The sequence below is a fragment of the Gopherus evgoodei genome, chromosome 7 (assembly GCF_007399415.2).
Source record: "Gopherus evgoodei ecotype Sinaloan lineage chromosome 7, rGopEvg1_v1.p, whole genome shotgun sequence".
In the NCBI taxonomy this organism is placed as follows: domain Eukaryota; kingdom Metazoa; phylum Chordata; order Testudines; family Testudinidae; genus Gopherus; species Gopherus evgoodei.
Genome location: NC_044328.1, coordinates 94,498,883 through 94,512,216, shown reverse-complemented (window position 1 = coordinate 94,512,216; position 13,334 = coordinate 94,498,883). Strand labels below are relative to the sequence as shown.

The 13,334-nt window shown below is 38.4% G+C and overlaps 1 protein-coding gene across 3 annotated transcripts in view; it reads left to right on the top strand.

Annotated features, from left to right (window-relative positions):
* The window catches only part of IQSEC1 (IQ motif and Sec7 domain 1), a 710,112-nt gene that overhangs the window by 200,871 nt on the left and 495,907 nt on the right, over positions 1 to 13,334 (top strand). For all 3 annotated transcript variants that reach the window (XM_030568827.1, XM_030568826.1, XM_030568829.1), the window contains exon 2: positions 2,943 to 2,972. In XM_030568827.1, the coding sequence (XP_030424687.1) occupies positions 2,943 to 2,972 (30 nt within the window). The remainder of the gene's footprint in view (positions 1 to 2,942; positions 2,973 to 13,334) is intronic.

Here is a 13,334-nt window from a genome sequence, read left to right as displayed (position 1 = left end):
TTGTTGCCCTTTTCTGAACCTTTTCCATTTCCAATATCTTTTTTTTTGAGATGGGCCACAACATCACAATGATCGTTATATCTACTTCAGATGGGACTTTGATCTAGAATTCGGTGATGGCATTGTTAGATTTATGTGCAGTAACCAAAATTCATTCTGTATTGTCTCGCTAGCATCTCCTTTTTGTGCAGAACTGCATTAATATGCTAAAGGGAAGTTGGCACAATGATAGTTCATTTGTGCAATCAACAGCACAGCTCTTACTATAGGTAAATGAAAGTCCTAAATAAAGATTCCAAAACAATTAAGCTGTAGAAGTTGGTTACAGCTGTCAGTTTCCTTTCACGCATTTTATTTGGGTTCTTACAAAGGATGTGACATGATTTTTGTTCCTCCCTTTTGGATACAGAAAAAAAATCAGCTACAGATTAGGGCGCTCAATCACAGTTAACTCATGCAATTAACTAAAAAAAAGTAATCGTGATCAATCACTGTTTTAATCACACTGTTAAACAATAAAATACCAATTGAAATTTATTAAATGGTTTTCTACATTTTCAAATACATTTATTTCATTTACAACACAATACAAATTGTACACTAATCACTTTATATTTTGATTACAAATATTTGCACTGTAAAAAAACCAGTATTTTTCAATTTACTTCTTACAAGTACTGCAGTGTAATCTCTTTATTGTGAAAGTGCAACTTACAAATGTAGACTTTTCTTTTTACATAACTGCTCTCAAAAACAAAAAACACAACTTTAGAGTGTAAAAGTCCACTCAGTCCTACTTCTAGTTCAGCCAATCACTAAGACAAAAGTTTGTTTACATTTACAGGAGATAATGCTGCCCTCTTCTTATTTACATTTTCACCAGAAAGTGAAAATAAGCATTTACATGGCACTCTTGTAGCCGGAATTGCAAGGTATCTATATGACAGATATACTAAACATTCATATGCCCCTTCATGTTTCGGCCACCATTCCAGAGGACATGCTTCCATGTTGATGCTTGTTTAAAAAAGTGTTAATTAAATTTGTGACTGAACTCCTTAGGGGAGAATTGTATATCTCCAGCTCCATTTTACCCCCATTCTACCATATATTTCATGTTATAGTAGTCTTGGATGATGACTCTGCACATCATGTTAGTTGTTTTTTTTTTTTTTTAAGAACACTTTTCCTGCAGATTTGACAAAACACAAAAGATACTAATGTGAGATTTCTAAAGAGAGCTACAGCACTCAACCCAAGGTTTAAGAATCTGAAGTGCCTTCCAAAATCTGAGAGGGATGAGGTGTGGAGCATGCTTTCAGAAGTCTTAGAAGAGCAACACTCCAATGCGGAAACTACAGAACCTGAACCACCAAAAAAAAAATCAACCTTCTGGTGGTATTTGACTCAGATGATGAGAATGAACATGCATCGGTCTGCACTGCTTTGGACTGATATTGAGCAGAACCCATGATCAGTATGGACACATCTGGAATGGTGGTTGAAGCATGAAGGGACATATGAATCTTTAGCACACCTGGCATGTAAATATCTTGAGACACTGGCTACAACAGTGTCATGTGAATGCCTGGTCTCACTTTCAGGTTACTTTGTGAACAAGAAGCAGGCAGCATTATCTCCTGCAAATGTAAACAAACTTTTTTGTCTGAGCGACTGGCTTATAGGCTCAGACATTGTTTTATTTTTGAATGAAGTTATTTTTTGTACATAATTCTACATTAGTAAGTTCAACTTTCATGATTGCACTACATTACTTGTATTAGGTGAATTGAAAAATAGAATTTCTTCCATTTTTTTACCATGTGCATATTTGTAATCAAAAGTGCATGTACATATAAAGGGAGCATTGTACACTTTTTTTATACTGGGATTGTAATTGAAATGTTTTTTTAAATGTGGAAAACATCCAAAATATTTAAATAGAATACTATTGTTTAACAGTGCAATTAATTGTAATTTTATTGCACTAATTTATCACAATTTTTTTAATCACTTGATAGCCCTACTACAGATTAACTAATCAAAATGTAAGTTTGTCATCCTTACCTCACCAGGATACAGAGGCAAATATTTTAGGTTTTCTGTAGTGCTAAGACCAGATGATTTTATATATTCTGCTCTGGATTCTGCACTCATTCATGAAATATTAAAACTGTATCCAGTTTCTATTTTTCTTCAGGGACGAGAAGTTTGTCAGTTTGAATAGGATATCATTCAATCTCCATATTTAAAAAAGCAAACAGAGGAAAAAGTACATTTTGCATCATTGTGGATTCATAATATTACTCTCCATTTGGAAGAGAAAATATGATGGTAGCCCTTAAATAACTGCAGTAGAGCATATTTTCTTTCACTTTCTCACAATTTAAGAAACATACATATCAAAAATCATATTTTAGGTTGACTGTATTTGCAATCCATAGCTCTTTGGAAGCAGAACAATATTTGAGAAGTCTGAGGATTAGATTCCTAAATGTATATGTCCATGACCTTTTTAATACCGGAGAGACTAAAGAATGTAAAAGCTAATCTGCTGCTAGTATGGGATATAAGAGGCTGATATTTGTACTTTACAAACATGGAACATAAATCTGTGATAGTGCATATTTACAAAAGGTCTCTATGACAGTTCAAGAGTGTGACAGCTTACATTTAAGTGTCCTCATGATTGACTTGTTAACTGTTATCTTTTTAATTTCTCCTAACTGATTTCTTGTTACTTTAAGTAGAATCATTTTTTAATTGCTAATTGGTAGCAAAAGTATAAAAGCACTGGAGATATAAAATGAAACTTAAAGAGAGCATTAAAGATGAGTAAGTATTTCTGGCATTTGCAAAACGTGAATGAGGGTCTGTTTATTTTATAAATGCAAAGAGCTTAAGTGGTGGTGTTCTAAATACTACTTTTTGTTACTCCGCAGGTCCGAAGGTGAAAGCTCAAGAAGCATCAGGTACGTGTTTACATTGTCATTTCTTCCTTCTATCTCAGTCTCTACAGAGCTGGTTATTTTAATGAGACAACATGCTTTGGTTTCTGGCTTAATACTCCAAGTAAACTGTGTTGCATTTTAAAAAGGCTTGATTTTAAAAGCACAAAACAAAAGAATGTTTTACAATCTTTTTTTTAATTTTTGTTTTCAAATTGGTCCTATTTTACACACACAAGCATGCTATAGTGACTGTTTCAATTAGGACCAACAAATAGACAAGCACAGTGTTTTGCTGGCCTTGTTGTCTAGCCACAACAGACTGCAAGAAGGTTTAGTTCAGACTTGTGTGTGAGAGGATATTCTGTACTGTAGCAAAACCAAAGACTGGGACAGCCAGGGACCATAATTTCATTGTCATTTCTAGTGTTTCTTCTTACCGTGTTGCATGTTGGCCATTACTCTAGCAAAGGAGTGCACCAACTCTTAGTCCTAGGGCATAACAGCTGTCAAATTCCATGTCAATACAAATTGTCCCTCTGTTCTCATGTTTGTTTGTCTTTGTACAATCCTGTTCTTCTACATAACATAAGAGAAACTTCTTAGATTTTCTTTAAACTAGTTTGATTTCATGGAGATCCTGATGCCCTGGAAGATGTTGATGGTTAGGGCATCAGACCTTTAATGTATGTAACATATTTTATAGTTGTCTTGGATTTGCCTCACACACTGAAAATATTTCTCTTTTGTCATAGCTGTGAACTGTGGAACTCTTAATGGGCATTTTAAATCAGTCAGAACTTTAAAAACTGCACACTTGGAACCTGTTTCTGCATTTCACTTGCATTCATACTCTTTAGCTAAAACCCCAACGTCTTGATGTACAAGGAACGCAGGCTTGGATTCATGATTGCTATATCCAGAATGGCAACCACAAAATCTCTGCCTAAGTTCTCCAGTTTGCTATTTTCATGGTTACCATGTTTCCCCAACTGCTGGCATTGTAAGCTATTCCCACCAGAAAATCACTACCACCACCAAAAAATCAACTCTAGATTGCTCTGGTTTGGAGTATCTGCAAAAACTCACTGACTTGCAGATTAATCAGTTTCATATTTGTGTATCAGACACAGAGATTTTCTAAAACATGAGTGAAAACTCTGCTCAGAATCATGCACCAGCTCTCTGTGCCTTTCAGCTGATTGCTTAATTAGGACACTTTCCAATAAATCGATGTGGAACTGACCTGCATGTGGAGTAGAGTGTGGGAGAAGCAGAAAGCATGTTCCATGCATGCAATAGGAGAATTAGAATAATTGGTTAGTAGTTAGGATTGTAGTGAAGGAAACATACAAAGATACACAACTCCCTTAAATTCATAATTAGCATGGCCTCACAGTTCTAGAATTGAAGAAGAAACTATTGGTATGGTATATTCAGATTATTCATAAAAGAAGGAATAGATAGTTACTGTAGGTAAAGCATTTGAAAACACATGCGATAAATGTGCTATCTACTGAATTTGTCCCATTTTAAATTTGCCTGAAATAAAGACTGAGTGAAAACTGAAAAGGGAACACAGAATTTTGCCTTGTTTGTTTATGCTGGGAAGGGCCAGTATAAAGGCCCCCACAACTTAAACTCCTGCCTGGAGTTGCTTTAGGCTCCCTTAGTTGTCAAAGATATTATAGGTTGTGTAAACAACAATATGTTGGTAAGACAGTGCAGTAAGAAATTGAGTCCAATGGCCAGGCAGTGGAGTTTGACCACTTTGATAAATATTTATAATATGCAAGTTCATTTACCCATAAACTCTTCCTATTCATTGCAATATTGGTCTGCTTAGGGAGAAAGTTAAAAAGAAAAGCCCCAAATAGCTAAAATCACGTTGGGTTATATTCTGATCTCATAGGCTGAGAATCACTTCGCTGAAGTCAAGAGTTACTCAAGACTTACCGTGATGTACGGGGGGGGGGGGGGTCTAGACATTTTGCTGCCCCAAGCACGGTGGGGCCTCTCTGCCAATCACCGATCCTGCAGCTCCAGTGGACCTCCCGCAGGTGTGCCTGCAGAGGGTCTGCTGGTCCCATGACCTCATGCCTGCAGGAGGTCTCCGGGACCAGCGGACCTTCTGCAGGCATGCAACCAAAGGCTCTCTGCCTCCCACCCTCCCGGTGGGAGGCAGAGAACCCCCCATGGCATGCTGCCCCAAGCATGCGCTTGGTGTGCTGGGGCCTGGAGCCTCCCCTGGTGATGTAACTGAGATCAGATTCCTGCCCATGATGATGATTTCCTTCTTTGGCATTTTGATTTTGTTGATTTGCCTTTCTTTGACTTAACTGCTAGCAGCCATTTTCATATTTTATTTGGTGATTGGAAAAGAATGATAGAGAGCCTATTCTACCTTCAAGTGTGTGTTTACTAACTGTTCAATTCACCCATAGAGGGCCTGCTGAAGGTCTTCTACACTATGGGAGTCCCATGATGCCCCTCTGCAGTCTAGAGGGTGCAGATAAAACAGATTTCTTTACAGTGGGGAGCTCAGTCTCCATGCTGCCTTCAAATAAATACGTATTCATCTTTATAAAATACTTTGGGTCCATCCCATGCTCTGGGTATGAAGCCCATAAATTAGAATTATATAGTGCAAAAACCAAAACAACTTGACAGTAAGTATTCACCAGCAACTATAAAATAAACCCAAACTCTTCAGCCCTCAGCACATCTTTTCCTCTAATGCTTGGGAAAATAGATGGGATCTGTAGCACTCTTGGAAGACTAATAAATCCAAGCTTTGGTGGACTGGAGTAAGGGACTGAGTTGCAAAGTTGGGGAATGCCCTGCCAGCAACCTGCTGCTTCTCACAGCAAAGGGGTTGTCTAGACTGAACATTTTCACAGAATGAAACCATGACAGTACAGCACAGAGAAGCATTATTTCAGATAACCAGATCTCAAACCATTTAGTACTTTAATGGCAAACACTACATCTATCCTCTGGGAGGAATTCGAGATGTTAATGTTCTTTCAGCATGAAATTCATCTCGGCACTAGCACTAGCTTCAGTTTCAGAATGGAGCTACATCTTGAAATCAATCTAAAACAGGCCAGCCCAAAGGGTGTATTTAGGAATAGGCCAGAGCTAATATGACTCTAATGATCAGAAATCCTGGCACATGGGGTGACAAAGGGGCAGCATTTGCTGTTTCAGCCCATGGGGTATATTCTATACCATACACAGTCCACTTATGCTGAGATTTGCAGAGTGAGTAAATTTAATCCAAAATGGCTTTATACCCTTTTGCCTGTCTGTGTTCGTACTTTTTTTCCTTCTGATCTTACTACTTTCGTTTTGTTTTGTCTTCCACAAAGGCCCACTTTTCTCTCTAGGTAACATCTTGAGCTTGTAGTCAAGTTGCTTGTATTGTTTTGCTTCTTTATTACTTAGTGCATGGCTCACGGTACAATTTAATCATCTCAAATGAGGTGATGAAGGCAGTTCAGGGAGCAGCACTTCAGTTTTGTGACAAGAAGAAATAATCATTTCTCTGCACAGATGAATACATCAGTGAATGTGAAAATGCTGGAGAGATCAATATGCTGACCATAGCATTTGTCAGCTTCTTCTGCCAAATTGTTCTCAATAGAATCCATGAAGTAGAGTAGAGAGGCAAGATGCTGCAGTTTGGTGGCAATCCAGGAATAAAATTGCCAGTGTGAATATTTATTGGACAAATAATAGATACTACTAAGGGATTTCATTCAGGGTTTGTTTGATACACTTAGATAATAAACAAGAAAGAGGGCAGTGGCTGGAATTCACACACGTCAGACTCTTACTAGCTACAGTACACAAAATGGCAATTTGTACTAATAAATGTACCATTTCATGAGCACCGTTTTTGCAAAGAAAGCAAAATAAGATGTTTGTAGGATTGGATTTCTAGTAGGATTGGATTTCTAATAGGATTGATAATGAGACATGGTGTTGCTTACCCCTAGGTCATCAAAAGGCATTAGCATCCCCTGCTGTTTAGTGGCCTAATGTATGCTGAAGGAGTCTTAATTGACTTCCTTTTGGAATATTGTCCAAGTTATAGCAACCAGTACCATAATTAGCTCTTATTTTTGCAGTCTCAGCAAATGGACGTGGAAATTGCAAGTGGTAGGGGAGCTGGGCTCCTCTCCCTTCTGTAAATGTGCTCAATGTACGTAGATCAGAGCTGAGGCATAGTGGAGTGTGGGCTAATTAACAAGACTGGTACTAATGTATTAAACTTGCTTCTGAGCCAACTAAATTAATCCATCCTTCTGTTAATATAAGGAACTAAGAGTCACAGGAGTTAATCTACCATATTAAAATTTTAATACTAGCAGGTTTTTTCTTATTTACCAGTACAGAATTTTCCTTCCCCTTCTGTATAAATGGGCTAAGAGAGGATTCTGGACAGTTACAACAAAGCTACAAATGGTTGTGTATTTGCAATAGTATCAGGAACTTTCTCCATTTTGTTAACAAATAAAAATAATAACAATAATGGAATAGTTGACTTAAATGCAGTGTTATGAAATTCAAATGCTTGGTAAGATTTGGACTCTAACAATAGATTATTTCTTTTGGGGGAAGGAGATGAATACATAGACACAGACTACTGTCTTCTAACTTACAATATATTTGTATTATGGTCATTCCTGTAGGCCCAACTGAGATTGGGACCCCATTTTGCTAGTTGTACAAACACCTAGTGAGAGCTGGTCTGTGTCCCAATCTGCTTACAGTCAAAATAGGACAGAACAGATAGAGGGTGGGAGGAGAAAAGTCTCACGGTATGTGGTGTTTTTTCTTAAAGCCCCAGCTCCTGAAGTCATGTGAATACATCAGAATCTCAGCTTTAAAAGTAACAAGTTTCTAGCTGTCATGATTGTGGAGAAAAGCTTGAAAATGTGGATTCTGCAACACACAAAAACAAACCAGAAGGCAAATAAAAAGGATCCTCTAAATTTTCTTCTAAAATTCCCACCACCAGTGGAGATGTACTGTAAACAAGATGCTGGAAGCTTCTGGCATTTAACTACTATTCTCCAACCTGGCTCAGTCTAAATCTAGATGAGACACTTAAATCCACCAAAGCTATTGGCTGCCAGTGTCTTGTTTATACTAGAGCTTAATCCAAGTCTGATCTAGTTTACACTCAAGGCCAGTCATGCTGCCATCTGTTCTGGGAATGCAGGATATGTAATGGTGAGTTAAAGCCACTTCAGGAACTGAGCCAACACACTGGCTGTAATCATGGCTCTAAACACATTTAAATACTGCAAAAACAAAACTTATGTAACTGGGCAACCTATTTAATTGCTGAATGTTAGCAAGAAACTCCTTTGAGCAATTTCTTCATGACTTCCCACCAGACCAGTGATTGAAAAAAGGAGTGTATTGGTGTCATTCTTTGCAAGTTATCCATTTACCAGAAGGATCTTTATTACTTTTGTGAAATGAGTTCTGCTGCTGCTTAACAGTATGCTTTGAATGCTCTACATTTTGTGCCTTGTCAAGGTTCCTTCCGCACTCTGAACTTTCGGGTACAGATGTGGGGACCTGCATGGACACTTCTAAGCTTAATTACCAGCTTAGATCTGGTATCGCTGCCACCACCCCCAAGCACTACTTTTCTTCCCTGGGTAGTCTTGAGACTTCAGCAATTTCCTGGTGAACACAGATCCAAACACTTTGGATCTTAAAACAAGGAGAAATTAACCATTCCCTCTCCTCTTTCCCACTAACTCCCGATGGATCCAGATCCAACCCCCTTGGATCTAAAAACAAGGAAAAAATCAATCGGGTATTAAGAGAGACTTTAATTAAAAGAAAAGAGAGGTAAAAAAACCCTCTGGGAGAGAGTAGCATACCAGCTACTCTCTGACAACAGATTCAAAACACAGAGGATGTTCCCCTAGGCAAAAATCTTAATACACACAAGAATACCCAAATTTGATAATTCTCTTAATGGTACCAAGACAAATTACAAAGAAAATAAACATAAACTTGTTTATCCCTTTCTAAAACTTACTACTCTGATAAGAGGCTGGTTCCTTGATCTTTTTCACTCCTGCTGAAACTGAAACTCTAAACAAAGGGAAACTTCCCTCCTTCCTTTTGAAACATCTTGTTCCTCTGGTCAGGTGTCAGCTAGGCTAGGTGACCTTCTTAACCCTTTACAGGTAAAAGAGGCATTAACCCTTAACTATCTGTTTATGACATGCCTAAAATTAAATAAACTATCTCCAGGTGGAAAATTACTTTAGGTAACTTCTCATCTATAAGAGTGTTTACCTTCTAAAACAAGTAAAACTTGCTAGTCCCATCATTGAATCGATAAAATTACTGGATGAACAATACTGTATGAATGTTAAATATGAAACCTATTTAACTTGCTATTGGTCAAATGTGGTGATTTTGCTGTCATTGATTTTTAGAGCATATTTGGTTTAGAATCCTAGGCCTACAGTAAATATAATCCTTTCTTTATTACAGGGCTCCCCCACCCCACCCTAAAATTCTGAAATGTAGACAATGTATTTTACCTCAGTGAACTTACCTCTGGGCACTAAATTTTTCATTTTTCTTGTTGAAAAACAAACCCTTTTTAAAAGGTAGATGGGTCACTTTTAAGAAGAACCAAAGTATCCCCCCACATTCAGATGACATCAGAGTATTTGTGCCAGTCTCTGTGGATGTGTAACTCCAACAGACCCTGGTTGTTGGGCAGGATCAAACCTGGGACCTCTGAAGCTTTAGTGCATGAGCCTCTACTGCATGAGCTGGAAGCCAACTGACTGTTAGCTAAGGTTGTAGAGCAAATCATTTAATCTTTCTCTCCAAGTGGTCTTGGTGCCACTAGATGGGACAGAACACCACACTCAGGAGCTTTGTGGGTTACACATGTCTTGGGTTACAGATGCATTTGAGCCGCAGTATAAGTACTAAAGAGTTTTTTGCCTTGATAGACGGTCAGTCTTAGATATTTGGTTTTGAAGTACTTACCTATGTTTTGCACATGGAATGGTATATCGCATAAGATCATTACATCTGAATAGGACACTTTTGTTGAGTTGCTTGAATTTGATGATCAGAAGTTCCCACAGCTGGATAGAAGAATTTGATGGTCAGAGTCCCTGTGAAGACAACTGCTCTTCACATTCCAAACAGGCACATTAAAGGAAGTATATGACCATGTACATCAGATGGTCACATGATGGTGCATATGGAAAAAAAGAGTGGTCTAAAAAGTCATCAGGCCCTGGCCAATACAGGATTTTGTTTCGTTAGTAACACTTACTCTGATTTTACTTCAAAACAATTCAAAAAAATAAATAAGTCAAAGTCTGATCTTACAGTCCTCATTTATTTTAGTAAGATTCATGTGACTAGTCCCTTCACTTCAGTGGTGGTTCTTTGTCTGTGTGTTCTTCCATGTCAATAAAGATTGCCCATAACTTGAAAGATCACTTCTGGCAACTGAACTCAGTTAAAATACATTCTTGTGATGTTAAAATGTAACAATTATAATATCAGTTTGAGGTTATTTATAGCATGTTACAGTAGATGTGGTCTAGATATTTAAATAGTTTGAAAGTTTATTTTCTCCAGGTAATAAATGTGTATACATGGATCTATGAAATGTCAGTCCTTTTTAATTAGCTGTGCCTTTTTTCATATAGCTGTGAGTAGAAAATGCAATTTATTCGGAGTCATTTTAATACAATGTGACAGAGCTCAGAATATTTACTATGAAAAAAGTAGTATAAACTGTCACTTTAAAGCTCAGACAAGGGAGTGAGGTAATATTTTTTTTATTTGGCCTACTTCTGTTGAGAGAGGTAAGCTTTCAAGCCACAAAGGTCTCTCAGGTTAGAAAAAGGTACTCAGCACATGTGACTGGTATTTAGCTGTGACACTTGGAATACCTTGATGGAACAGATAATTTAGCATAGGCAGTTAGTCACAGCTAAATACAAGTCACATGTGCTGAGTACCTTTTTCTAACCTGAGAGACCTTTGTGGCTTGAAAGCTTACCTCTCTCAACAGAAGTAGGCCAAATAAAAAAAAATATTACCTCACTCCCTTGTCTGAGCTTTAAAGTGACAGTTTATACTACTTTTTTCATAGTAAATATTCTGAGCTCTGTCACAATTTATTCTGAGTCATTTTAATACAATATCTGTTCCATCAAGGTATTCCAAGTGTCACAGATAAATACAAGATGTCAAGACCATGGTTACTTAGAATATGTGCTAACTATGTATGCTAAGCTATGTTTGATATAGTACTTAGCTGTGACATTCTGAATACCTTTCCCAGACCTGAAAATAAGCTCTGTGTGGCTTGATAACTTCTCTCTCTCACCAACAGAAGTTGGTCCAATAAAATTACCTCACCCATGTTTTCTCTTTAATATCCTGGGACTGACACAGCTACAACACTGCATGCTTTAGCTATTCTTTCAAGCTTTGAAGTAACACCTCAGAATGAAAAGGCATTTTTTTTACCTCTGGATTACATAGCTGAATCTTCAATAGCTCTGACAGGCAACAAAGAGACACAGAATTAAATGTGTATGGTGTGGGGATTTCAAAAGAGGAGTCTTACACTGATTTGAAGATGACAATTACATGAGTCTTTCTGTCAAGTAAGACTAAAAGAATTCACTAGCAGTACTGTTATCTACCTTTAAATTTTACTTTGAGAAGTTGTGTACTTCCCTCCCCGCCACCCCACCCCTGCCCAAAGTGTGTGGCTACACTGCAGTCTTCCAGTGTGATTTGTGTAGAAATACCAGAGCTAGTTTTAATCTAGTGAGCTCAGGAACTAGTGCAATGAAGCCATGGCAGCATGGGCTTCATACTGGGCTAGCCATCTGGGTGGGTCCAGGAAGGCTTATACAGACTGCACTACCTACATGCCTCAAGCTTCCATTCAGGGGACACCACGTGATTCATTGTCTAGAGCCAAGCTCTAAGATACAACAGTATTTGCTCCAGTCCCTCAGACAGAGACAAACACCTACAAGATCTCTATCAAGCATTCTTAAAACTACACTACCCACCTGCTGAAGTGAAAAAACAGATTGACAGAGCCAGAAGAGTACCCAGAAGCCACCTACTACAGGACAGGCCCAACAAAGAAAATAAAAGAAGGCCACTAGCCATCATCTACAGCCCCCAACTAAAACCTCTCCAGCACATCATCAAAGATCTACAACCTAATCTTAAAGATGATTCCCTCACTCTCACAGATCCTGGGAGACAGGCCAGTCCTCACTTATAGACAGCCTCCCAAACTGAAACAAATACTCACCAGCAGCCGCACACCATACAACATAAACACTAACCCAGGAACCTATCCTTGCAACAAAGCCCACTGCCAGCTCTGTCCACATATCGATTCAAGTGACACCATCATAGGACCTAATCACATCAGCCACGGCATCAGGGGCTCGTTCACCTGCACATCTACCAACGTGATATATGCCATCATGTGACAGCAATGCCCCTCTGCCATGTACATTGGCCAAACTGGACAGTCTCTCTTCGCAAAAGAATAAATGGACACAAATCGACATCAGGAATCATAACATTCAAAAACCAGTGGGAGAACACGTCAGCCTCTCTACCCACTCAGTGACAGACTTGAAGGTGGCAGTTTTGCAACCAAAAAAACTTCAAAAACAGACTCTAAAGAGACTGCTGAACTTGAATTAATATGCAAATTAGACACAATTAACTCAGGCCTTAACAGAGACTGGGTCATTACACTAATTTGAATCTATTTCCCTATGTTAAGTTCTCACACCTTCTATGGGTCATCTTAATTATCACTTCAAAAGTTTTTTTTTCCCTGCTGACAATAGATCATCTCAATTGATTAGACTCTTCCTGTTGGTATACATACTTCTATCTTTTCATGTTCTCTGTATGGATAAATATCTCCTGTCTGTGTGTTCCATTCTGTGCATCTGAAGAAGTGAGCTGTAGCTCACGAAAGCTCATGCTGAAATAAATGTTAGTCTCTAAGGTGCCACAAGTACTCTTGTTCTTTTTGCAGATACAGACTAACATGGCTGTTACTCTGAAACCTGTCATGCTGCCACAGTTTCACCATTCTAGTACTTGAGGTAGCTAGATTAAAGTTCTCTTGGGTATGTCTATGCCAGCTGCAATTATACCCCCATCACTTCAGTGCAGACACAGGTTGCAAGACATAGGGCCAAATCCTCTTTCCACTGCAGGAACACAGAGGGGCTCTAAAGAGGGCATAATGCTTTTTCCCACCTTCAGGGAACTCCAGGGTGGTGCAGAGTTGATGTACCCACTCAAAGCCATCCCACC